The 27444-nt window shown below is 33.1% G+C and overlaps 1 protein-coding gene across 1 annotated transcript; it reads right to left on the bottom strand.

Annotated features, from left to right (window-relative positions):
* Positions 1–393: 393 nt before the first annotated feature.
* On the bottom strand, positions 394–25575 carry LOC133183445 (sodium/potassium/calcium exchanger 4-like). The gene is made up of 18 exons (XM_061318404.1): positions 25308–25575; positions 21765–21985; positions 17557–17708; positions 15863–15947; positions 15529–15632; positions 10911–10985; positions 10310–10389; positions 10101–10204; positions 7387–7495; positions 4871–4967; positions 4433–4536; positions 4062–4120; positions 3879–3969; positions 3272–3350; positions 2325–2439; positions 1930–2042; positions 1010–1075; positions 394–597 (listed from the first exon to the last, which is right to left on the bottom strand). Exons 2-18 carry the CDS (start codon positions 21961–21963, stop codon positions 454–456), a joined length of 1776 nt encoding a protein of 591 aa, XP_061174388.1. The 5' UTR covers positions 21964–21985; positions 25308–25575; the 3' UTR covers positions 394–453.
* Between the last annotated feature and the right edge of the window lie 1869 nt (positions 25576–27444).

Raw genomic sequence — 27444 nt, 5'->3', positions numbered from 1 at the left:
TCATCAGACGTTTTTATTGAGGGATTGAGGGGTCACAAGCATATAGTATCTATGTTTACTATAGTAATCTATATATCGGCAAAATTATTGGGGGGGGGGGGCACGCCCCCCCCCCCTCCGGTTCCTACGGCCATGAAATTACGAAATTTTGACCTGCTCCGTGATTCGCATTTTTAAAGTCTAAATAAGTTTGAAATAAACCATGATATTTTAGATTCTTTTAATACACATCATTTGAATTTACTGTTGAAATATTTCTTCCAAATTTGGATATAATATGACGTTAAGTAAAAAAGTTTTGATGGTTGTCCACGAACTTTCCGAACAACCGTCGTAGGTGTATACATGCATATGAAAGAAAATTTATAATCCACGGTTTCAACACAGCATGCATTAATTCAAACGTGATTTTATTTTAGTTTATTTCTTGTTACACTAGTATATGACACTTTATTAATCACACATAGGAGGGTTGACAAACCCAAACACATTGCACTCAATCATGACAGAAAATAGGATGTATACAGCGTAAACCAAGAGACAAAGAGCCCCCACCCTCCTGTTCAGTCGCCAGCGAGTGTACTTTAATGCAACAACCTGTAATAAAAAAAATTATATTCATACTTATTGAAAAGGTACTTAAATAATAGGACAATTTTAATGATTGTTTGGACTTTCGGGTGTTGCTTCAATCCACGCGATGACGTACTCTAAATTCTTAATGATAGAATATATTGTTTGCATCGATTAACCGTTTTTTTTCTTATGCTACTTGCTCTTAAAAGAAATATCCAGGATATGTCAATGTTTAACACTTCGGAATGTAAGCATTTCACCATCTGCTAACTCCAAACTATCGATAAAATTGTAGTATTATATACATGTTATAATAAATAAAAATGGACACTGTCTTCCTTTGTAACAAGTAAAATGTATTATCAACAGTTATGAAAGTTCATGGGCCAATCTTTATATATAAAGGTACTTTTTTATGTCTGTATATACTTACTAGAATAACTACTGTAAGAAATAAAAGAAGTATAGAGAAAACCATTCCATTGCTATTGATGTGCACCTACAATGGAAAATAACACAATATTATATGTCAAGACTTACAACTGTCGGCTTTAGGAACCAAATAACTCTGTGATCCGATGTGTGCGTGTTACTTTTTATTAGGGCTCATAAAAATAAATCCTTAATTAATTCATTAAGTAAACCACAATTAGAAAATCCCAAAATGATTATACAACCTATGTATTTATATTTATGGAAAACGTAAGGAAAATACATTTAATCTAGAATCAATGCTAATAAGTTGAATGCAGGTCTTTTAAATCGTATTCTTAAATGCAGATCATTTGATTTTTGTGGAAAAGATGTCTGAAGATAATATTCACCAATTCTTGAACAATGTCTGCTTATCAAACAAAGAAATGAACTGTTTAAATATCGAAGCTATTGCTATACCAACATCTTCAATTTTTAAACGTCAGTAAGTTGAATCTAAAATGTACCGTAAAACGTTATTTTCATCGACTTTAAGTCAACAAATGATGTATACAAGTATATTATATCAAATATGGTCAGGATCTCGTGATATTTGAGAAAGGTCATCTGCAGCTCTACGATATAAAACAACCCTCTGAATATTGATCAAATGTCTGAAAACGATTAACCAACAAATTTCCGGAAAACAGAATTTTTATCCATCTCAATAAAGTGTTATTATTCAGTCTGGATGTCTGAAAATATAGTCAATTTCCGAAGACACACAAACTTGATTGCGTACTCTACTATAATACGCGACGGTTCACAGATATTCAATAAAATAGCTCAAAATGTAAATAAAATTCCTCCGTAAAACTTAATTTTTATATGATACAATGCGATAAAAAATCATAATATTCTATTTGAAATAACACTTACTGTTGTTCCAGCATAAGCAATGCCAGTTTTAAGAAACCATGGTAACGATAATCCTAAGAGAATGTCAAAAACATTACTTCCTAAAGAATTGGAAACAGCCATGTCACCCATTCCTGCAAGTTACGAGGTAATTCTTTATGAGGAAAATATCATTCTAATATTGAATAGTCATTTACAAAATTATGGTTAAAATATCATTCAAGTTGTTATCTCTAAATCAAACAGATATTTCAAAAGCTGAAAATCATTTTCTTTCATATTCGATATTATTTGCAGTCATAACCAAAACTCTGCACTTTCATGTGTACTAACCAATCAATTTAGGCTCGACATTATTACAGTGAAACCCTCAAGGTAAAATAAGTGATGGAGTAAAATTGGATTTTTTTTTCTACCTTGTCTAGCGACAAAGACGCTAGCCATGGCGTCCGGTATACTGGTTCCGGCCGCTAGGAACGTTATACCCATCACGCTGTCCGGAATGTCTAACGTGTAACCGATTAACGTCACCTGTGAAAATAACCAAGGCAATGAACGTAATCTGTACATAAGCAGATCTATAATTTTCAATTATTTAATGTCTATGTAAATGTCACGAAAAAAAGAATACCCCACACCCCAACCCCCTCACCCAAGAATCTATATTATCTATGCCTTAATGTTATGTTCATATGAGTGGAAGTCGGGTGCAAGTGAAATTAACTTTCAAAACAATTTGTATCAATTTGGAACTTCCCAATATATTTTTAGTTTAATGTGAGAAAAGTAAATCCTTATATTCACCTGGAAGGTCACGTGCAAGTGAATATAACGTAGTATTTTTTCTACGTACAATGATTTCACTCTGATCATTGTTGGATCTGCCAATCAGACAGAAAGGAATTATTGAATCATATAATAATGTATGTTATAGCCTAGGTATATAATAAACTAATGATTGACATAAACAAATCTCAACTAAAGAGTATCCCATATTTTAACGTCACCTTTAAAAATATCCATTGTGAAAGCCATAAATCTAAACTTGCTTCCAGGAGGCATAAATTACATGTATACTCAAGTTATGAATGAAATATTGTTTTAATTATCATTAAAGTTCTTGAAATTATACATAAACACTAAATAAAGGTTTCTAAAAGAAACATGTTAAATTAATAATCTGATAAGTTATTTAATGTATTACCGTGATTTATCAACTATTTAATGAAACTTCAATGTATGAATTATTAAGTACATATATGTAATTTTATAAAATAAAGGAATAGTTCATCCTATGGAAGATTATCAACGGGAAACACAAACCATTTTAAGAACGTGTAGACAGTGTTTGAATATTACCTACCATCCACACCATAATGTAAGAAAATATAACAATCCACAACACAGAGCACACAAACGTAGCCATAAACCAGTTCTCCCACCTGCAAAATGTAATAAAATCTCTGACCTACGAAAATGCAATATTTTGACTACATAACAGTATCCAACCTATAAAATGCAGTGTTGATTACATAAAACAATGTCCCTCACACAAAATGCAATGCGTAGATTTAATAAAATTTACAAAAAGTAATGATGTGATTACATAATTACGTCCTATCCACAAAATGTCCCACCTACCAAATGTAATTGGATTTATTACATAACAAACACACCTACAAAATTTATGAGTGAGATTATATAACATAGTTTTACTTACAAATTGTAACGAGTTCTTACAAAACACTGTATTACCTAAACAATGTAATTAGCTGAGACCGGCTTTTGATGCAATAATTTTTCGAATTATAAAAATAACCTCTTATTAAATTGAAGTTATTTTTGTGATGAGAAAAAAATAGTACGACAAGTGCCAGTTGTTTACATAAAAGTATCTCACCCAAAAATGTAATCAGCTGATTATATAACAATGTAACCACAGTATTTTGGGTAAGCATTCGGGACCTTACCTCTCCTTTCTACAGTCTGGCACGGTGTAATACAAAATGAACCTTATCGGATACAGAGACCCCCAGCCTATAAGCTTGAGAACACCTTCGTCTGAAATCAGCATGGGTTAGTATCATTAAAATAATTCCATAAAGATTACAAAATACTAGATTCTAAAGAAGAAACAGTAAATTATGACTTACCTATCTTTGGTACAGTTTTCCAGCCATCAAGGTTTTCTCCTTCCATTGTCATATTAAACCTGTAGATGAAATGGCAATTTTGATATATGGTTTCTGTGAGGGTTTACAATAATTTAATGTATTAAAGTGTAATTTAAAAAAAAACTATGGAAGCACAACGCTGTCATGCAAAATGTGTTCCAATTCACCAACTGGCTTTCACTTAACATATCCCTGTTTTCTGATCTTTATTATCCCAAAATAATTTATAATCTTTCAACTGAATCATTGCATTTGCTTTTTATTTCACAAATATGCATAATAAGCTCACTGTGGATATTTAAGATGATACTAGTATAGTTTGCTTAATGATGCAGTAAAATGCCACTCACCAACCTCGAATAGATCTGGTATATGACAGGACGCTAGACTTCTGCGCCATCTTGCGGAACTGTTGGCGTTTCTGCAAATGTGTATCCATAAGCATGCCACGCCTCTACAATTTTATGTTAACTAAATTAAAACTTATTAAATCGTTTTTTTTTAAAGAAAGTAAATTTAAAAAATAATTATTTCAATGAGATGTTTGTTCATTTTTCGTGTTTGATCAATTCAATCAAATCATTTGCAAACTTCCATAATACATGTATCTTATACTTTTATACTTTAGCATTCATTAAAAAAAAACCTTCATACAGAAAATGTACCTACGTATGGTATGATCAGAAAACCTTCGTACAGAATATGTACCTATGTCTGATATAATCAGATAACCTTCAGAAATTGTGTATAATATCATCAGAAACCCTTCATACAGTGTATGTACCTACGTATGATATGATCAGAAAGGCTGCCGATCGGAATCTTGTCTTGGGACGAAAACGTTTCATCATCATCAATCGAAAGATGAAATCACAGAACTTTGGTCTGAAAACAAAATACCAGTAAATTTAAAGAATTCAATGAAAAGGTGCCTGGATGTTCCAGAATTGTCAAAGTTCTTACGCAGGAGAAAAAATTCCTAGTTTGAAGCATTGCTACTTCAAAATGCAAGATGCTTTATTATAGTGGGCAATTACCAACTGATAATTATTGCCGATCACCAAATGTTACTTTAATAAAGTGCCCCACCACAGCATGATACGCCCGTCAAATATTGTTCAATTATCATAAACAGTTTAGGGTGCAAGAAAATCATGTCAACCTTACTTCAAAGATTTCCATGATTTTTCCATTCCTTATAATATATTTGATGTTTATACATTTTCTGTAGTGCAGGCACTAATTATACATGTAATAAATCTCTCAACTGGTTGTGTAATGCCCATCTGCAGCCCCCTTCCTTTTCAAAACATTTAATTAAAATATCATATTAGACAATATCAATATAGTCTTAACAATTTAATCTATACCAAATTAATTTTGAAAATAAAAGACTGGCCATCAAATGACATATGCTATAAACTGACAAGCAGATTTTCTGTCTTATTCCCAAAGCTGCTTGATCAGAGATGCTCTTAACAGAAATGATTGAGAAAGCTAGCCTTCCTATGCATTGAACTCATTAATTATAATCTTTAACTGGATGCATGTCCATTCATTACTCCTAAGGGATGAATGGATCTGCACTATCTGCTTTAATAGTCTGTATTGAAATAAATATGCATATTTATGTCATTCCGTTGAAAACAGATTTTTTTAACTTGTTACAAAGATTTATAAAAAGAAAAAAAATTGTAATCTTGATGCAATATTTTTAATAAGGTTACTGCATGACTCTTAGATTTGTAGGAACTATCTACCATAAATCAATTTTTTAAAGAAATACTTGATTTTTAATTAGCTATAATGTCAGACTGGTTTTAAGCTGCAGTTCATATTGACAGACAAACCGACATATGCTGATTCCAATACCCCCCCCCCCCCCCCGATCTAATTAGTTTTAATTATATTATACAATATCCAATTAGTTTATTATACAATATCAGGTTAGTTTACTTTTCACCAAATTCATTTTAAAAGTTAAAAGGCTAGTCAGCTAGATTCATTTAATCCAAGGCTGATTCCTTTGCCCAATTCCCAAGAGATATAGATAACACCTGCTTGATTAGAGATGCTCTACCAGTTGGCTCCTCACACTAAATCTCATTAATTTCTCTCTAATTTGACATGTTATTTTCTGTTATCAAAATTCTCCTTGACCAGTGCTTGATGATTACACCCATGGGAGAGGTGGAATTTCTCTTATAACATTACATTTGTTATAGATTGCTGTAAAGTATATAATGAAAAAAAATAAGTATTTTTTTTATTTAACATTTTTTTAATAAGGATACTGCAACATTCTCACATTTTTGGGGATTGTGCAATTCAATAGTATAAAGACACAGTTTTTTTAAAAAAAATTCACTAAATTAAAGGTCACAGTGACCTTCAAATAGGTCGCGATACACCTTCTACCTAAGATGCATAAATTGGCCAAGTTTGATGATTCTAAGTCTAATAGTTTTCTAGTTATGAGCCGGACAGGATTTTTCCATATTTGGCCATAGAATCTTAATTAAAGGTCAGAGCGACCTTCTTTTAATGCGCGACACACCTTCTACCCAAGACGTATCAGCTGACAAAGTTTGATAATTCTAGGTCTAATAGTAGTAAAGTTATGAGTCGGACACAAAAAAGCTAACAGACGGACGGACGGATATGAAGGCTATAACATAATCCGTCCCGGCCTAAGACGGGTGTTTAAAAAGTTGCAAAAACTATATTCCCGATTGAATATTGTTAATCCAATAACTAAGATACGGTATTAGAATCTGTGAATTAACATTTGATAATTAATATTTGGAACTTAGCGACTGGTGTATCGGTTTTCGCTCTTTTGGTGTAGTTGTCACTCTAGAAAGTTAAGAGCCCTCTATACACTGCAAACTAGAGAGTTCTGATTTTGTGGTATTTTTATGCAAATAGAGTGATCTACCTTTGATCAAGAATAAAATAAATTGAAATGTACAATTTATTACTTAATTTGTGATCAAATCAAGCATTCATAACACTTTAATAGGCCAAGATGAATAGATAGAACACTTAATTTGCAGGTATTTTGCCCACTTAAGTAAACAACAGTGATTTATGTTCATCAGTACTTCATTGTCTTTGAACATTTTTCCTGGAGGTAAGTGCAAGGCACCCTATGTTGAAAATGTGATAGATAAGCTCAATACTTACACCTATACACACTATAATTTTCTCAATGTCCAATAAATATTTTCCTCTAATGTAGAGGGTCCTTAAAATAACTTACGACAATTATTAAAGAGAAATTTAAGTGTACACAGTGACTTACTTTATTTTTGTTGATCTAGCATATTCGTCGGCTGGCATATCAGGTTCAGAAATTTTTGGAGGTTTGTGGTCCATTGAAATGAAAACGTCATCATCATCCTCAAACACCTCTGAAAGTTAAAACATGTCCCAAAAATAATTTTGGACGCTCTCGTATTCGTTAATATCAACTTTTGCATTTCATTTGAACTAAATCAATATTTTTCGGTATGTTTTATAGCAATATTCATTTAACAACCATATTAAGTGTATGGCTTAACCCATGTTTATTAATAGTTTATAGATGTAATGAAATTGTTTTTGTTATAAAATGTTAAGCTTCGTCTTTCCTATCTGTTTACATGCAGAAACTCGGTAGTCTTTTCTGAATGACGCCAAGTGTCAGTTAAATTGTGATGTATTCACTATGTACCAACACTTATCTTGTAGCTTAGTAAACTTGTATCGAGTCATAAAGCTTAATTATTCTACAAGTGTAAGCTTTTCCGAATTTCTTGACACTCTGCAATACTTTATGATTTCTTAGACATAATGAATTTCCATAAACTCTCCTAATTTTGCTTTATGTAAGCTTTTCTTATTTATGTATTAATATTCAACATCACCTGTATATAGTTTTTATACCTCCCAACTTATTTGATACTAAAGAGCATGCTCTGGGCACGATCAATTTTTAAACCGATGCAGGCTTTTGATAAATATGTTGATATTACAGGGATTTCAACAACCTCATATAAAGTCAGCATTTTGTAAACCAAAGCCTTTTACAACAAGCTTTTACAACAATTGTTAGGCCTTTGTTTTTAAACTAAATTTGACTACGGATGAATCCGTCTACCTGATCAATACATAGGGCTCAAGGCGGGCCGGTCAGTTTACTCCTCCTAGGCACCCGATCCCATCTTTGGCATTTCCAGGGGTATTATTTGTAGGTTTTTTGAATATGGTCACTGTTCGTCATCTTCATCTATTTCATCTTAAATGTACTAAAACATACTAAAAATTATGATATTATTTAATGCATTTCAAATAATATAGGCTTTTTAAAATTCTCCTGATAATATTTCACAAGCTTTAGTCTGTAATATACGCGTGGCACTGTGCTTAAACTAACTGTAACTAACTTATCGTTTTGACATTGTTATGATTTAAAAATCTGTAGTCTATACTGATGTGTAATCTCGGCGAACAATTATAATGACTTGCTACGAATGAGGACACTATTTCCACTGACATAATCTTACATAAAGTCTTGACGCTACACTTTACTGACTGCAGTGTTTACTTATAGGAGTGGCAGTATTTATTCTAGATAAGGCTTTCCTACAAAGTTTTTAGAACTCTTTCACCACTAAAATTGTCTTTAATGAATGTCTTGATACTACAATTGACTGACGCTAGTCTATAATGATTGTGTAAACCATAAGATATTCTGCCTTTAATACAGATAAGACACTTTCTTCACTACCTATGATCTTTACCGAGTATTATTTCACTGATATATTCTTGACACTACACTCTACTGACTCTTGTATTAAGCTATTCTATTTTAGGATTTTCCTACAAATCAGGAAATTAATTTGCTTTTACCGTAGTTTTACTGGATGTTTTGACTCTACATTTTATTAACTATAGTCTTTACTAAAATGCTGGCAATAAGTTATTCTAAAAAAAAAAGCTCGACACTAATTTTCACTGACCACAGTCTTTAATGAATGTTTTGACCCTACACTTAACTAATTGTAGTCTTTACTGAATATCAGTCTTTAATGAATTTCTTGACTCTACACTGAACTAATTGTAATCTTTACTGAATCCTGACCCTATATTTGACTGACTGTAAACTTTATTTAATTGTGGTGGAACAATTATAGTTATTCTATATAAGATTTAACAATACACTTAACTAACCATAATCTTTACTAATTGTCTTGCCGCTATACTTTACAAACCTTAGTCTTTACTGAATGTCTTGATGCTACACTTTACAAACCATAGTCTTAACTGAATGTCTTTATGCTACACTACTATCCATAGTCTTTATTAATTGTTTTGACGTTACACTTTACTAACCGTAGTCTTTACTGAATGCCTTGATGCTACACTTTAAAAACAGTTTTTTAATTTTTTGACGCTACACTTTACATTCCGAGTCTTTACTAAATGTCTTGAAATACACTTTATTAACCATAGTCTTGACTAATTGTTTTGTCGCTACACTTTACATACAGTAGTCTTTACTGAATGTCTTGATAATACACTTTACAAACTTTACTGAATGCCTTGATACTTACACTTTACAAACCGTAATCTTTACAGAATGTTTTGAGACTATACTTTACAAACCGTAGTCTTTACAGAATGTCTTGATGCTACACTTGACTTACCGTAGTCTTTACTGAATGTCTTGATGCTACACTTGACTTACCGTAGTCTTTACTGAATGTCTGGTTGCTACACTTGACTTACCGTAGTCTTTACTGAATGTCGTGATGCTACACTTGACTTACCGTAATCTTTACTGAATGTCTTGATGCTACACTTGACTTACTGTAGTCTTTGCTGAATGTCTTGATGCTATACCTGACTTACCGTAGTCTTTACTGAATGTCTTGATGCTACACTTGACTTACCGTAGTCTTTACTGAATGTCTGGATGCTACACTTGACTTACCGTAGTCTTTAATGAATGTCTTGATGCTACACTTGACTTACCGTAGTCTTTGCTGAATGTCTTGACGCCGTTGACTGGGAGGATATTAGAAGTTAGGATCCTGTCTATCTTCTTGCACACCCATGATTGAATGGGGACGTCGAATCTGTGTGTAATGTAGCCCTTTTCATTAAAATGTGAATAGTTTAAAAAAAAAAGCTAGGAACAAAGCTCCTAAAATCCGATTTATTTTGATGCTTCTATTTTTTACCTCATAACAAGAATATACCCTCCGTAGAAGATTAACATCAAGAGAGATTCGTACCATGTCACCTTCCCATCTTGTACGACCTACAGAATATGACGAAAGGAACTACTTCATTCTTTGATTGTGTTTTAGGTCACATGTCAATCAAAAACATTCTTGTCGTTCGAGAAGGATTTTTTTCATATAGATTTGCCGTTGAGTGAATGAGGCTATTAATAATTTTTTTTATATAAGAGCCAAATACTATAGTCTTTATTTATTTATTCATAACAACGAAAATTTCCTTCAATAATGCTGTTGAAAATGACAGGCTGGCTGATATTGAAGTAAATCATCGGTTAGATTTTTACCAGAACTGTTATTGAAGTAAATCTCAGTTGGACTTTTACCAGAATTGTTATTGAAGTAAATCATCAGACTTGTACCAGAATTGTTATTGAAGTAAATCATCAGACTTTTACCAGAATTGTTATTGAAGTAAATCATCAGTTGGACTTTTACCAGAATTGTTATTGAAGTAAATCATCAGAGTTTTACTAGAATTGTTATTGAAGTAAATCATCAGTTGGACTTTTACCAGAATTGTTATTGAAGTAAATCTTACCAAGATCAAAACAAGGACAGAGAAGGAGTAGTACACAGCGTCCCGGGTAAAAGACCACCACGAAAGTGTCACCACCTGAAAGGAGATATGCATAAACCAAATCACTCACCCGATTCATATGACTTTGGTCCAATTTCAGCTCGAGACCGAGGACCGTATTTTGATTTTTTGCTATATAAGGACACTCTTCAATTAATTCTTCTTTAGCTTTAAAACACATATCTGGCCCTATGGTGCAAAAAAGTTTAGGCAATGTATATTTGCACATTTTCTTATCAGCCTCTCCTTTTTCGGAGACAATAATGCCCTTTATTTTAAGAACCCTTTATCGTTACTTAAACTTTGTGCAAATACACTTTAAATTGGCATGTAATTTTTGAAATGACTGACTGAGGCACACAAATATTGATCATAAAAGTCACTAGAAAGATAGAGAGAGAGAGATCTGCTTAATCAATTGCTGTTATAGTTAAAGCCCCCTTTTCAAATTTTCCAGTCAATTTTGTGTCAATAAGCCTTTGAAAATTATAATTCAAATCCCTGGAGCATACACAATTCTAGTCCAAGGATTCAGTTTCTCAATGTCTTTTATTTTCAAAATTAAGATTTTCAGAATTTCGAAAATTGGCAACTAAACATAGTAAAACTCGTCTACAGCGAGTCTCAGCAGACAGGCATTGAGGGATGGACACTAAGAGACTTGCTTCAGATGCTGGATCTGACCTACATTTTCCAGATGAGTGAACAGGTTAAAGTTTTTGGAGCAGGTCCATTCCAAAGTAACTATAAGTCCTACCTGGAACAAACTTGCATGGATGATGCATCCAAGGATGGACACTACCATATTTGCTTCGAATGCTGGATCTGACCTACAATTTCTAGATGTGACCAGGTTAAAGTTTTATAATTAGGAGCAGGTACATTCCCAAATAAATATGTCCTACCTTGACCAAACTTGCATGGATGATGCATCTAGGGATGGACACTACCAAACTTGCTTCAGATGCTGGATCTGACCTATATTTTCCAGATGAAGGACCAGATTTTTTGGAGCAGGTCCATTCGAAAGTAAGTATAAGCCCTACCTGGACCTTGCATGGATGATGCATCTACGAATGAACACTAACCAACCTGCCTCGGCTACTGAATCTAACTTTTTTTCAGATAAGTGAATTTTAGCCATACTTTAACCAAATTAGCATGAATGAATATCTAGGGATGGACACTTCCAGTCTTGCTTCGGATTCTGAATCTGACCTACATTTTCAAGATGGGTGACCAGTTAAATGTTTTTGGAGTAGCTCGATAATTTTATGGCCTGTTATGAATAAACTTACATGGATGATGCATCTTACGATGGACACTACCAGTCTTCTTTTGGATGTTGGAACTGGCCTATTTTTTGGATGAATGAACAGGCTAAAGTTTTTAGAGTAGGTCTATTTCCAAGTAACTACAAGTCCTACTTAAACCGAACTTCCATGAATACTGATCTTGGGATGCACACTGACTAGAAAAATTATGGTGTGAGAATTGCCCTTCTTATAGATAACATTTGTCGAGGTGAGCTTCGTAATCTTTGATTACCTATGTTTTTTTCTAGACATTCCCTGTAAAACTGAACCTGCATTGTGGCCTCAAGCAACCGGTACCCCTAGGGTCATGAATTGAACAAATTTGAATTAGCACTATCTGAGGATACTTGAATATGGTGTTTTAAGGAAAATTGTAGACTTTTGCCATTTATACTCCCAAAACTGTGTCCCCCAAATTGGCCCAAAACTACCTCCGAGGGGCTTCATGAGTTGAATAAACATATATAATCAAAGATTACGAAGCTCACCTCGACGAATGTTAACTATAAGGAAGGCAAATCTCACACTAATTTTTTTTCTAGTTAATGTGCATCCCAAGATGGAATTATATTTACTTGGGAATGAACTTTCTCAAAAAACATTAACCTGTTCACTAACCTAGAAACTTTAGGCCAATTCTTACTTTCAAAGCAAATCTAAAAGTGTCCATCCCTAATTACATCATCTCCTCTATTTTGGTTCATGTAGGGCTACTTTTCACTAATCTTGAAAATTTAAGTCGGATCCATCCGAAGTAGGTTGGGTAGTGTACATCCCTACATGGATTATCCATGCAAGTTTGGTCCAAGTAGGCCTAATAGATCCTTGGGAATGGACCTGCTCCAAAACCTTTAACCTTGTCACTCGTCAGAAAATGTAGTCAGATCCATCATCCGAAGCAAATCTGGTAGTGTCCATCCTTAGATGCATCATCCCTGCACGTTTGGTCTGGGTAAGGCTTATAGTTCCTTGAGAATGGACCTGCTCCAAAGCAATTCTCATCTGGAAAAATTCAGCATCCGAGTAGGTTGGTGAAGCATTATCCATGCAAAACTGGTCACTCATCTAAAAAATTTAGGTCAAATACAGTATCCGAAGCAGGTTGGGTAGTGTGCATATCTAGATGCATCTTCTTTGCAAGTTTGGTCCAGGTGGGGCTTATAGTTCGTTGGAAATGGACCTGCTCCCAAATTTTTTTACTTCTTCAATAATCTGGAAAATGTAGGTCAGATCCAGCATCCAAAGTAAGTCTGGTTGTGTCCATCCCTAGATGCCTCATCCTTGCAAGTTTGGTCTAAGTAGGGATTATAGTTACTTGGGAATGAACTTGGTCCTAAGAATTTTATGAATTCTAACGACGATGCCAGCGCCGAGGTATGACATAAGCTCCTCTCGACTTTGTCGAGGTGAGGTAAAAATTGAATCTATAATACCAGAAAGACTTATATTCCTTGTGCAGTGGTTCTTCAGAGGAAGCTTTTTTATATGGCCCCAACCTTTCTATCTACGTCTTTTCTTGATTATCTCCTGTTTAACCCAAGAGTTTGGTGAAATTCGTTTAATTAATATTCCACAGAAGAAGTCGAAATGTGTATAGTTCACAGAAGAACAGACACCAGACAAAGGGTGATAAAAAATGCAAAGGTACAATCGATAGTTTTGTTTGTTTGTTGTTTAACGTCCCTCTTGAGAATTTCACTCATATGGAGACGCCACCACTTGCCGATGGAGGGCTGCAAATTTTGACTTATACTTGGCACTCAGGGCCATTGAGCAGTAAAGGATCTTTTTGTGCCAGCACCTACTGCGACACGGGACCTCGGTTTATACGGTCTCATCCGAAGGACCGATCTCCACGTCCCGCAGTGTATTCGAACCCTCCTTAGTGTATCCTTACACCGCGACTCTAGAGCAAACGCTCTATCCACTGCGCCACGTGGGTGACTACAATGAATAGAGAAATTAATAAATCAACACGGGAGGATTTATCTCCTGTCTTAGAAAGGTGACTATTTCTGAATGTTCATGGCAATATTTCACTGTGATGACATTTCTATTGGTACTGCGCGCGAGGCCAATGTAGTGCAATCGATGTGTTGTACTCCCTCATCTAATTAGGATACCCTCCGTAGACTTGCCGATTCTTTCACTTGTCACATTTAATCCAATCAATTACCCGCGGTCTACTGTCTAAATATTATCTTACTTAGATCAGTCATTATAGCCTCTCTACGTCGTAGCCATAACTTTTGAGCGGCTTTATAAACCTAATGACATTTGCTATGAGTCAATGAGATTATTCAGTCTTGGACATCTGTATGACAGTCTAGAAATCTTATAGCAGCGTAAAAAACTGAGTTTCATCGGAGAAATATATTATTCGTCTCTGTTTTTATAAAGAATATAGATTTTTTGTGCGACATCTTCACTCAAAATGTTTTCAAAAAGTGATTCTGTACTGCAATTCAGTGCATAATTATTCCAAGTCTAATTTCCTTTTGATTAAGTGCAATACAAATTATACTGACTTGATATCTAAAGTGACGTTGAGTTCACATTTTTTCTTTTTCTTTTCTTAAACTCAATAAGCAGAATGGTGTGAAGGATTCCTTGATTCAAACTCATTTACAGATATACAGATACATCTTGGTTAGGGCATATCAACCGCATGCCTGAAAATGTTCGTCTGGTCACAGTCTCTCTGGAAGACCTGGACGTCAATTTTAATTTCTTAGTTTTATGACAATAATCAAGTAACTTATGGTCGTGTTTGAAGTCGAGGGTTATTTCTTTCTTTTTCAAACGTTTTTCCTTTTGTCAATAGTAAACAACTTTATCGACCTTCTTAAACGTGTTTTAGCAGCTGTTTGGAGTCAATACGATAGTTGAGGATGAACCCTATCTAATTTTAATATTCTTTGGAATCTCCAGAGAGAGAGAGAGAGAGAGAAAGGGGATCTGACAACAAAATTCGAAGAAGGCTTTGATATTTTAAAAAGTGTACTTAAATAATTAAATGTTTTGTTTAGTTGTTGTAAAATATGTTTATTCTAGATGTCCATCTATACTTTATTTGCCCATTTATAAAGCACAACTCAGCACAGGCCATAATATGAACATACAAGAGCTCAAATCAATTAAATCCAAAAATATACTGATATTTATATGATGTCGCTAAATAACATAAATACACTGTTTAACTGTTTATAGTAAATGCATGAATTTATTAGACAATTGTCATAACTCTTACACTTAATAATTACCTCGCCAGCTAATATCCCACACAGACCAATGACACAAAGGATGTTAAATACAGCCGATCCAACAATGGTTCCCACTCCCACATCTCCTTTTGTAATAAACACTCCTGTAATATAAAAACATAAAGTGTATTTAACGATAAAAACTCATTTGACACTAACTGGTATCATACCGATAATGGATTTATTCAAGAATTACAGATATTCGACAGTACCCTCCATATACAAGATAACAAAAATGTGTCTTTAATGTGTTTGTTAGCAGTGACCTGATAGTTCAAGTTGGTGAACAGCAGCTGAAAATATTTCCTCTCTAAAGCAAGAGTACCAGACTAACCTATGATAGCAGTACATAATTCTGGAGCTGAACTGCCGGCCGCCATAAAAGTAGCGCCAGCAACATCTTCACTCAAACCAAGTTTCTAGGGATAAAATAAGATTTTTTTTTCAATTGTTTCACATCAGTAAGATTAACCAAATCAAATCTTCAAAGATGTCTCAAAAATCCAGGATGCTTTTATTTCATTATCATTATCGTTAGTTCAGGTCAGATAACAGCGACAATAGTCAATGACTAGATACTCTTTTAAAAAATGTAAAGCTTTGTGAAAAAAAAAAAATGTAAAAAAGTGACAATCTTTATGCGTGGGAATCTCAGATATATGTATAGCCAACTTAACAGATATATTCAAATAATACTTATCTTCAAATAATTGAACCTTTTTTTCAAATGAATTGAAGAAAAGTACAATGGAATTAAAGATAGGTTTAAATGAATTACATCCTCATAATGTCAGGGGTCATGTGTAAACTCGTTGCCGTGGGACCCCTGACAAATTTCTTTCGATATCTTACGGGCTCACTGCAGCAACGAATAACAGGAAAATTACAAACTTGATTATTTTTCTTATCTCTTAACCAATCACATTAAACCTTTTGGTCATAAACAATGTGTAATAGGTACATTTTAGGTATCAACTGAATGAAATTCGGCAGGGGTCCCACGGCAACGAGTTGACACAGGACACCTGACGTTGTGAGGGTGTATAAATGAAAAATAGACCTATCTTTAAATATTTGAACCTATCTTCAAATTAATAAAATCTATCTTTAATTCCATTACACAGAGATTCAATTCAATTACAGATAGGTTCAACTGAATTATACTTTAAATCATTTGAAGATAGGTACAATTGATCATGATTTAAAGATAGATACAATTAAAATATCTCCACAAAGGATTTGAAGATAGGTGCAAATAAATTATACCTTGGTTCAATTCAATTGCACTTATCTTTTGTTTTAAACCAATTATATACCTACCTTTAATACTTAGTATTTTTACCTATCTTCAATTATACCTATCTTCAAATCTATTGAACCTATCTCCAAATGAATTAAAGATAGGTTTGATTAAATTAAACCTATATTCAAGTCAATTAAAGATAGGTACAATTCGGATTTGAAGATAGGTACAAATCAAATAATTGTACCTATCTTCAACTGATTGAACCTATCTCAAAATAATGAGGATAGGTACAATTGAATTCAAGAAAGGTCTAAATGAATTAAATATAGGTGTGAATAATTTTATCTGTCTTTAAATAATTGAACATAGGTTCATATTAAGCCTATTTTTTAATTCCATTACAGATAGGCTCAATTTAATTACAGATAGATTCAGTTTAATTATACCTATCTTTTGATTCATATCGAGATAGGTACAATTGATTAGATAGGTACAATTCAATTCCACAACGTATTTGAAGAAACATGTAAGTATTGAAAGCCAATTATTTCTAGGCTCAATTCAATTGCATCTATCTTTAAATCTTCAATCTAGTGATACCTATCTTTAAATCAATTGTACCAATCTCCAAATTATTTGAAAATTGAATGAAAGATGGGTATAATTAAATCAAACTTTTCTTCTATTTATTTGGAGATAGGTAAAATGGATTTGAAGATTAGGTAAACATATCTGAATATAGGTTAATTTGGAGTTCCATACAAATAAGCTTACAGACTTACCGCACTAATTTTATCAAGTGAAGTCACAAAGTAGTCATCGCACACAATAGCCAAAGCAATAAACATATAGATGACCATGATGAAATGTAAAATGAAGCCGCCATGTGCTCTCTGCTCATTGGTGAATGCGTCTGGTGGGAATTCAAGGTAGGCTGCAGGGACAAGTTACAATGCTATTTACTATTATTTGAATTGTAATTAAATTGAACACAGTGCATGTAATTAACTAGTTATGATGTTGATATTAAATTATCTGCAAGAGAAATTCAAGCTGTACGCCATGCCAATTTTAGAACAAACTGGTTCTTCTAAAAGTATGTGTCAACACAAAAGGAATATTTCTCATTCAAAAGTTATTACCAATGTTAAAATTTTGAAAGTTTTGTAGGTTAAGCTTCAAGGTCAGGTGGTAAAAATCGGAAAGGTCTTATAACAGGCATATATAACAATTTTTTTTGAAAAGTAGGTCAAACTACAAGATCAAGGTCATGGGGTTAAAAGTCATGATAAAATTGGAAAGGTCTTGTCACAGTTAAAGCACATATTAAATATGAACGCTCTATCTTCTCTCATTCAAAAGTTATCACCAATGTTAAAATTTTTGAAAAGAATATCAAACTTCAAGGTCAGAATCAAACATTATGACCAAGGTTAAACTTTTTATGACAGATGGACACACTGACAGACGAATAGGATTTTATGTCCCCTTGCTTTGGCGAAAGCGGGAGACAAAAATACTTAATGTCAAATTGAGGACTTCCAGCAAATGTTTGGTAAAAAAAAGTTCCTGATCAAAAAAAAAAAAAAAAAAAAAAAAAAAAAAAAAATCTAAAAGCCAAGAAACACGATCCCCATCAAAGGTTTATACATCAAATACATTTTGCTGATGTCTTAAGATAAGAGAAATTTCTATAAAGAATCCTCATCGCGTGTCATTTGACAGTGATTCTAGTCTCCAATGCACATTAAATAGATTCTTCAAAAAGAAGAATAGTGTTATTTTATATCTCTATGGTTATATATATCTTATTATTAAAGATTAAAAAAAAAGCTACAGGATGTGCGTGCAACATTTAAAATTTTTGAAATAGCTATACAGAGACATTTGAAGATTTTAAATTTCATTTTTTGACAGTAAGTGGGCAGCCAATGCTTTTGGACCCTAAATGATTATATCTTGCATCCAGTCAAACTGATTTCTATTTTTAAAAAAGGACAAACGTTTGCCACTTTTGTCATGGAAACAAAATGGGAATTTTATTCAAAATTAACCTTTTTCCTTCCAAATATGATTCAAACTGCATACTGCATATATTGGTGTTGTACCTCCCAAATCCTTAGAGGTTTAAAATTTCCAAAATGGATGCTATTTCCATAGGAGCAAACAAGGTAAAACTTTGAAATTTTGCACAGAAACGATTTCAAATTTGACGATGAGGACCAAGTGTGCATATGTGATATTGGGAACTAAAAAAGCAGAACTTTAAAATAAGATGCTATTTCCATAGACAGGGGTGTAGGTAAGCGTGCGTACACAAGTGCTTCCGTGTCATTTTTAGAAAAAAGGATAAACTAAAAGAATGGAAAAGACAAGAAGAGAAAACTTTTAATGAAAAAAAGAACTGCATTTTTCTTTACGTAAACGATAAATATGTTTCCCATCTTTTTATCTTATAATTATCAACATTTACATATGATATTCCCATTTTTCTCTTACTTTGCGTACTTGGCTCAAAGAATAATCATGCCAGAAAATATGCAGAATTGTAAAATAGTGTTATTCAAATTATTTTGTGAACATAATATTTATATGCATGTGAGTTTTGTAACTTGTATCAAAATGTAATTTACAATTATATAGGGTATAGGATAGAAGGCATACAACTCGTTGGATGAAAATCCAACCCCATCATAAATCCTTATTCTTTATTCTACGATCCAAAATCCTTATTTCTTATTCTTACTATCCAAAATTTTTCTGACGAAAACTGCATTTAAAGCGTTGAAACTGAACCTATTGTGTATTAATTTACTTTCTGGACACTCAAATTTAGCTGTCAGAAATGCTGAAAATTCCGTGTTTTCTCGTTCCCCCTTTAGTTTAGCTCACTGTACCCCCGATATGCATGGTCATTTGAGTTCGTAAACATTAGTATATATATACAATACCAAGGGGTTTCTATCCAAGTCTCATTATAATCAATAACCAAAGGATAAAAAGTATACAGTTAAAACAATTCAGTGGGATTCCTCGAGTAAAGGAATAATACTAAAAATAAGGAATCTCAAGGGCATTATGGTATTTCTTATCTTAAATACCATTCACTCCCGAAATTTACATAATGGCGCGCTGTATTGGGAGCATGACTTCCATCACCAATAGAAAGAGAGAGAGAAAAAAGCTGGAATTGATCATATCCGGCGTGAAATGTGGCACTGTTAATATCAACAAAAAAGATCTATAACAAAGAAGTGTAGGAGGACAAAATTATCGAGCTAATTAAAGCCATCCCATTCACAAAAGGAAAAAAGATTAATCAAACCGTGCGTGGATTGATTCCATCCATTTAAAACTTTTTTGTGTTGCCAAGACTAGAAAGTCTGACACACACGTCGATTAGTCTAGGTTAAGAGCAACTTATGCTTAAAGGGTTATATAATATCCATGAGACGTAGAAACTGAATTATTAAATCTTTTGAGGACATTTATTTTAATTTCGTTCTCCAGAATTTTATTATTGATCATTAACAATTATAAAATAATTACTGACATACTTTTATTATTCCGTTTCTTTGTTGTTGTTTTTTTTTCTTCCATACCATTTTTTCCACACAAGTTCTTGCACAAGACTTGAACAATCTTAATGGAACTTCACAATAATGATGATCACCACGTCTATAGCATACCGGTATGGCCATTAAGTGGGTTATCATTTCATTTTTGTCTTTTTTAATTTTTTTATTGCAATAGCGCATTTTTTAATGAAATTTATAGTGAATTAATCCTCTATGACCATCATCTTCAAAACGTCGAGGGTCCTGTTTCAACTCGTTGCCGTGGACCCCTGGTAAATTTCATTCGATATATTACAGGCTGACTGTAGCAACGTCTTTTGGGAAAATTACAAATCTTGATTGTTTTTCTTATCTCTCAACCAATTACATTAAGCTTTTTCGTTGATAAACAATGCATAACACGTGCATTCTAGGTGTCAACTGATTTTATTTGTCTACTTCAATTTGATTGGTGCTTCTCAATCAGAGAAGCAAGCCCGAAAACACAGACAGTAATTTGTCAGGGGTCCCACACCACCGAGTTGACACAGGACCCCTAAAGTTATGAGGATGCTATGACCACAGTAGTCGTGTGTGCATCTTTTTTTTTTCAAAATTGCCACTGTTCAATCGAAAGAAGAAAAATAACTTTCTTAGTATTTGCCAAACCAATTCATTTTAAATCTTGAAGAATCGTTCCTTTCATCAAATCACTAATTTCTGCCACTGAAAATGAAACGACTGGATAAACTTTGTCACTGTTGCCATGCAAACAAAAAAAAAGGATTTTTTTTTCAAACATATCAAACTGCATGTTACTGATGTATAAGTGTCCCCCAAGTTGAAAATTTCCAAAATGGCTGTCGTTGCCACGAAAACAACAAGGGTAAATTTTTGAAAATTAGAAATGTTGCATCGGAATCATATCATACTTTAAAATGAGGATCTATAAGATGTGGATATATGTGCAAAAACAAGATCTTTCAAAAATGGTATGTATACATACTGACTACTTGTAATTTCTTTCAACTCCAATATTGCAACGTTGCCTTGTCAAACACAACATTTATGCTATAAGTATCCCTTACTAGCTATAGCAAAATTTCTTATTATATTTTCAGATTTTTACGAATTCTATCTTAACGAGAGACAAGAAGTAGTAAATATTTTTTTTTAATCTTTTCATCTGGAATCATTTACTTATTCTAAAGTTCCAGATTTATTTTATTTATTGTTCAGTATTAGAGGTACACAGAAGGACTTTGAAAATCAATTTTGTAATCAATCTCAACTTGTTATTATAAACTAGTAAATGATCAATGAAAATTATGCCCAAAGGAGCAATCGAAGATATTTCATGTTTGTCATAGTAAACCATCTGAAAGTGAAGCAAGTCTTAATAGAGATGGGGAAAATGAATAGGGTTCACTTACCAGGCTCAGTACAAAAAGGCCTCGTCAGAATTGTAATATTTGGGATGACGTCACGAGCAGACGAATTGGTAAAGTTAGAAGCAGAAGATGTCAACAAGTGAAGCGTTGTGGTCCACATGACGGATGTTAAGGACTCATTAGAAGGTGATGTATCGACACTTAAGGACGAGGATGTCGTCTGATTGGTCCTGTCGGCCATGTTCTTGCTGACCGGCTTTTGGCTGAAATAATGACAGTGTAACCAGATTGCGGACATATTGATTGAGTGGCAATCAAACAAGGAGTCAAGGGAAACATGAAACTGATATTGTTCAAAGATAGCTTTATTAATTTGGGCTGGAGAATATTGCGGTCTCCAAGCAAATCACAAACACTTTTTTCAGTGTGTGCATTTTTTTTTTAAGCTCATTTAACTACTGGGATTAGTATATACTTATTTCATGATACGAGGGAAAGAGTCAAACTGTTGTTCCTGAGGTAATGAGGGAGACCTGGAAAACTATAGTCCGAGGCCGAAAGCCAAGGGCAACAGTTTTCCAGATCTTCCCCATTGTCGAGGGACAACAGTTTGACTGCTTCCCGAGAGTTATGAAATAAGTGTCTTATTACCTAGCCTACTATATATTTTCTTAAAGTAATGATATAGACATGATAATCAATGGATTTTAAAATATCAACAACAGTTTGTTACATTTCTTGAAACCCAACTAAACAAGACGAATATTAATCAAATTCTCACACCGATTGGTGTAAAATCAGAAAAAATTAATGAGGTAATATTATCATGCACTAGGCTAATTCATTGATGTAATGCATTGTTTAGTAAACAACGCCATGATGACTTGAATGTTTGAATATAAAATGCTGTGTCAGATGTTTAAGGTAAAGATCTATAGTGAGTGAAAGGGGCCTACATTTTCCCCAGATTACCTTCAGAAAAGGTTTCCTGACCTCTTCTTTGATATGATATTAAACTGAATATATATTAATATTGGTATCGGGATTGCTTTTCAAATGATAATTTCAAATTGAATGCCATGAAAATTCACCATTTTCTACATAATTCAATATTATAGCTGTAAAATACGGTGAAATAATTATGACATCATAATGGATTGGTTCAGCCATGCATTCTCAAGTTTGAAAAAATCTATAGGCACCTTTCATTTACTAGATCTTGACCTTAAGGGTTTCTGATCTGGAGCGGAGTGGATAAGAAACCCTTGACTTGGGAATTAAGATGCAGATCATTTGATGTGAGCAGGTAATAGCTTGGCTGTTTCATGATAAACAAAAACATTAAAATGAATCAGGAAACAGTTCAAAATGCCTAATCACAATTTTAGGAAATACAATATATAATACAATAATATGTTTGCATTCTGTTCATGCACCATCTTCCAAAAAAATCGTCCACTCTAACGATTGAAGTAGTCTCCAGTTCAGACTCTTCATGTATATTATCACAGTTATCTAATAACTTGCTGAATCCGATTGCTCAATGATAAAAAAAATACTCTAGATATTTAACAAAATTGGATCCCTTCTTAATCCTGTGACTTTGATATCTTTTATATGACCTTGAATCAGGGTGTTGATACACATTTATGCCGTGGGCAACAACATACTTAAGTTTAAATTAATTTTAGTCATGGATTCCAAATTTAAGAAATGGTCATTATTTTGTGACAACGAGGTCAACGAATTCAAACAAAACAAGCATGATATATTTTGAGACATTAAAGTAAACGAATAGAGAGACAGACAACTATGACAAAACCCAATTTTTCTCCTTAGTGAAGAAGCAAGTGATGATCCATTTGGTTAAGAGCAATAGTTAAAGGATAAGTCCAATTGTTTAAAAACAGAAAAAGTATTTTATCGACCCATGTTCAATATTGTAAAAAAGAGTAAAACTAAATAGAATTCTTTTAATTTTGAACCTGAAACAATGGTTATTAAGTGTTTTTCTCTTCATATATTTGAGCCATTTCCTCGGGGGTTGTTCTTACTGAAAGGATGCTGCTCCAAAAGCCGATATTGAAGTAAAAGTAAAATGGTGGGAGAGGCTAGGAAATTAATGGGATGAAAAGTTCCAAAATCGATCTGCAAATAAAGTTCTCAACAACGTTATGTTGCATGATGATGATTAAAAATAAATTCTTTATAGTATTAGTGATTTGTATGCAAAAATAATCAATAGTATTGGCGAGATTCCGCCACCATGAAGACCAAAAATAACTCTGCTACGTCAAATCTACGTCAGGAATACTATGTTCGCAAATTTTGATGCCTAAAAAATACCTATATCAAAGATATTTTAAGAACATTTCGAACATATTATAATGCTCGATACTTTAGGAGTTTGCAGATTGGAAACTCCAGGGTTTGCTATATGCTAGTGTATATGTATTTAAAAAAAATATATCATATTTTGATTATTGGCATGCAACATATAATAAGAGACAATGTAGAGAAAAGAATGATGGGTCCGTACAACAACTGCTCAGTAACTCTCATTATTTCTTCAACCTTCAGATAATTTTTTTTTCGCAGAAAGAAAATCGTTAGCCGCAATGTTTGAGCTGACTCATTTTTACTTTAATTTTGCCATACTAGGTAACCTGATTCCAAATCTAAGTGATTGTTATTGTTTTAGTTAATCAAATGTTACTATCCGTTACTATGGCGACCACACATAGTTTTGAACACAGAATCTTGATAACCTAAAGTTTAAATAAGATGTATTTAATGATTCTTTTCTTCATCAATATTCGGAGAGCTTTGAATCATCAGACCAAAAACAATAAAATTATCACAAAATCTTTAAAGACAAATATAATCTGAAAAATTTGACTCATCGATCTTTAAATAGCGGTACTGTCTGCGGCGATCACATCATTACACAAGATGTAGTAATTTTGCATGATTTCTGAACATTTTCTATGCTTTGTGCTGTTTTATGGAAGAAAAATATTGACAAAGTTTCAGTAAAGATTAATGTAATGGCATGACTTGGTTTCCAACAAGTGTCTATGGGGACATCTTTAAATCGAAATATCATCGTTGCTATCAAATTCTAGAGATTATGCTCCAAATCACAGGGGGAAAAATAAAAAAAAGTATCCAGGTTAAAACTCTAATTTGCTAACGTCACTCATAGTGCTGTCGAAGCAAAAAAATTATTTGATAAATCTATACGATTTTTATTGAAACGAATCAAATTATGCCCAACGGTAACGTATTTTTTTTCTAATGCCAAGTCTATTAGCAAATTTAATTTTCCTTGAAATCAGATCAATCTGTCCTTTGAATATAATGATATATATATATATATATATATATATATATATATATATATATATATATATATATATATATATATTAATTCAATGGCTACTAGCATCCTATTTTAACCAGTGCAACATTAAACATTATAGATTTGATATTTGAAACCTTACATTTCATATGTGCATCAATTTCTGTTCTATATTAATTAGCTCTACAGATATTTAGCCCTCATCCCCCAAGTAGATATCTTACTTGACTGAAGTCTCTTGTTAATCTGCCAATGGACTTGGGATTCCTGTGTGACCACAGCGCCGTGTATCCGACACCACATAAGCTACCAATGTGTAACTATGCTGAGTAATGATTGAAAATCCCAGATCGATACGACTCGGCGGCAGATAAATTCATAAAATGGACAACAGTTCCAAGTTCATTCCACCCAGATACCGTCTCTCGGTCACGGCTTTAAGCCTGTGGCGAGGTGGTTAAACATTTGAGCTTCTAAAGCGAAGTAAAATGGATGGAACAAAATTGTTACGAGACATTTTCAGAAGATTCCATTTTTGGAATAGTAACTTAGAATCTCATTGACTTCCTGTCACGAACTCTTACCCTGTGAGCAAACTCTGATTTTACTATTCTATATCTGTCTTTGTCAGAATTCCCGGGGGTAAGCGATTTTGCTGTAAATGAAGAGAAGAGTTAATTTGACTTAATGGTTGCTTTTATCGCTCTCTGGTTCCTGGGAGAGTATTTCTATCTTTAGCCTACATATGTTTTGCCAAATTGTGCAGCAAAAGAACATTACCTCAAAAGTTGACAGGCAATTCCCACTATTTCATAAATCCCCACGCATTTCTACAAGTTTTCTTGAGACTAAGTATTAGATGTCAGTCTTCTGTGTTTTGTTAATATACATTGTGTATTAATGTAAAGATCTGATCTGGAAACAAACCCGACTATGTATATAAAGAGATACGAGACATTTATATTTAGGGATAGGAATTGACTATATTGTCAAAGACCAATCTTGATCATGTATACTCATTATCTCGCTATAAAACATTTATTAACAGTAAATATAATTTGACGGGATCAATTTAGTTGTTTCCTTACACTGCTTACAGATCAGTAGCCCTTTACACATAAAATCTTCAAGACTAAAACGATAATAAATTAACAACTTTGTAATTCCTTTGTTTCATGAAGATATTAATTTTTGTCTTAAAAGATTTTCACAATATGTTCTTATGTAATAGAAAAATAGATTTTTAGTGACTTCCTATTGCTTAGATATAATCGTTACAGAATTGGAACGTTTTTTTTTGTCTTATTCATTTTTAGTGAATAAGGTCTTGTATTCTTATTATCTGTCTTTCATTTCCATTTCCATTACACAAGTTTAACATTTCCATAGTAATACACGTCATGAAATAAAATGATATTACTAATATTGCTCTCAAGATATGATAATAATATTACCTATGTAGAGTAAGGAACTTTGAGTTGCCTTGAGTAAAAAAAAATCACATTTAGCAAAGGACGTAACTGTTTTAGTCAATTAATGTAATCTTTAAAAAAAAAACCGTTTTTGATTAATTGAAACTTAATGTTCTGTTGCAAGGCGTCGTTATATTGGATTTGTCTGCTGAAGTCTTTTATTCTATCCATCACGGAATTTCAAACAAAGATTGCATGTCTGGCAATCGATACTTGTGCTGGTGGTACTGATTCATAAACTTAAGCCTCGAGGTCAGTTTTTAATCTGAGCCCATCCCGTATAATCACAAGCCTTGAAGTATTTGATGAAAGCGTACAATTTCCATGAAAATGTACGGTCGTTTAAAAGAGATAATTTTTTTCGTCGCTTCAAATTAAAGCAATGTTATTTAAAGAATTTTAATTATTTCTATAAGAGGAAAAAGTGCACAGCCACGGCACATGATACGTCCGTCAGATATTATTTATCATAAAAAATAGTGTATTTTGAAGAAAATCATATTAACCTTGGTACAAAGATTTCAATAATTTCTCCATTTCTACTGTTTGGTGTGCATCTACCATGTCTACTATGCTGTAGTTATTAACGACGACGGAAATAATTTATTTCTGCAATAGATTTTTTATTCAAATTTTAATATGAGGTAATGTGGCTTTTGGTGAGTTAAAATCAATTAAAAAAAAAATCATATGGTCATCGATGTAGATTTTTAATGAGGGGCGGTTTCAAAAGTTGGCAATGAAAATCGATAATTACTATAGGAAGTAATGGGAAATTGCCAGTGTATGGTATAAGAGTGATCATTGAAAAAAATTCTGCAATAGAATTTTTATTCATATTAAAGGACAATGTTAACAAGACAATTTACCAGCAAATTATGCCAAAAAA

Source organism: Saccostrea echinata, unplaced genomic scaffold (genome assembly GCF_033153115.1).
Source record: "Saccostrea echinata isolate AGI-Se365-2 ecotype Australia unplaced genomic scaffold, CSIRO_AGI_Sech_v1 ptg000009l, whole genome shotgun sequence".
Lineage (NCBI taxonomy): Eukaryota > Metazoa > Mollusca > Bivalvia > Ostreida > Ostreidae > Saccostrea > Saccostrea echinata.
Note: the sequence above shows the minus strand (reverse complement) of the source record. Positions and strands in the feature narration are given on the sequence as shown.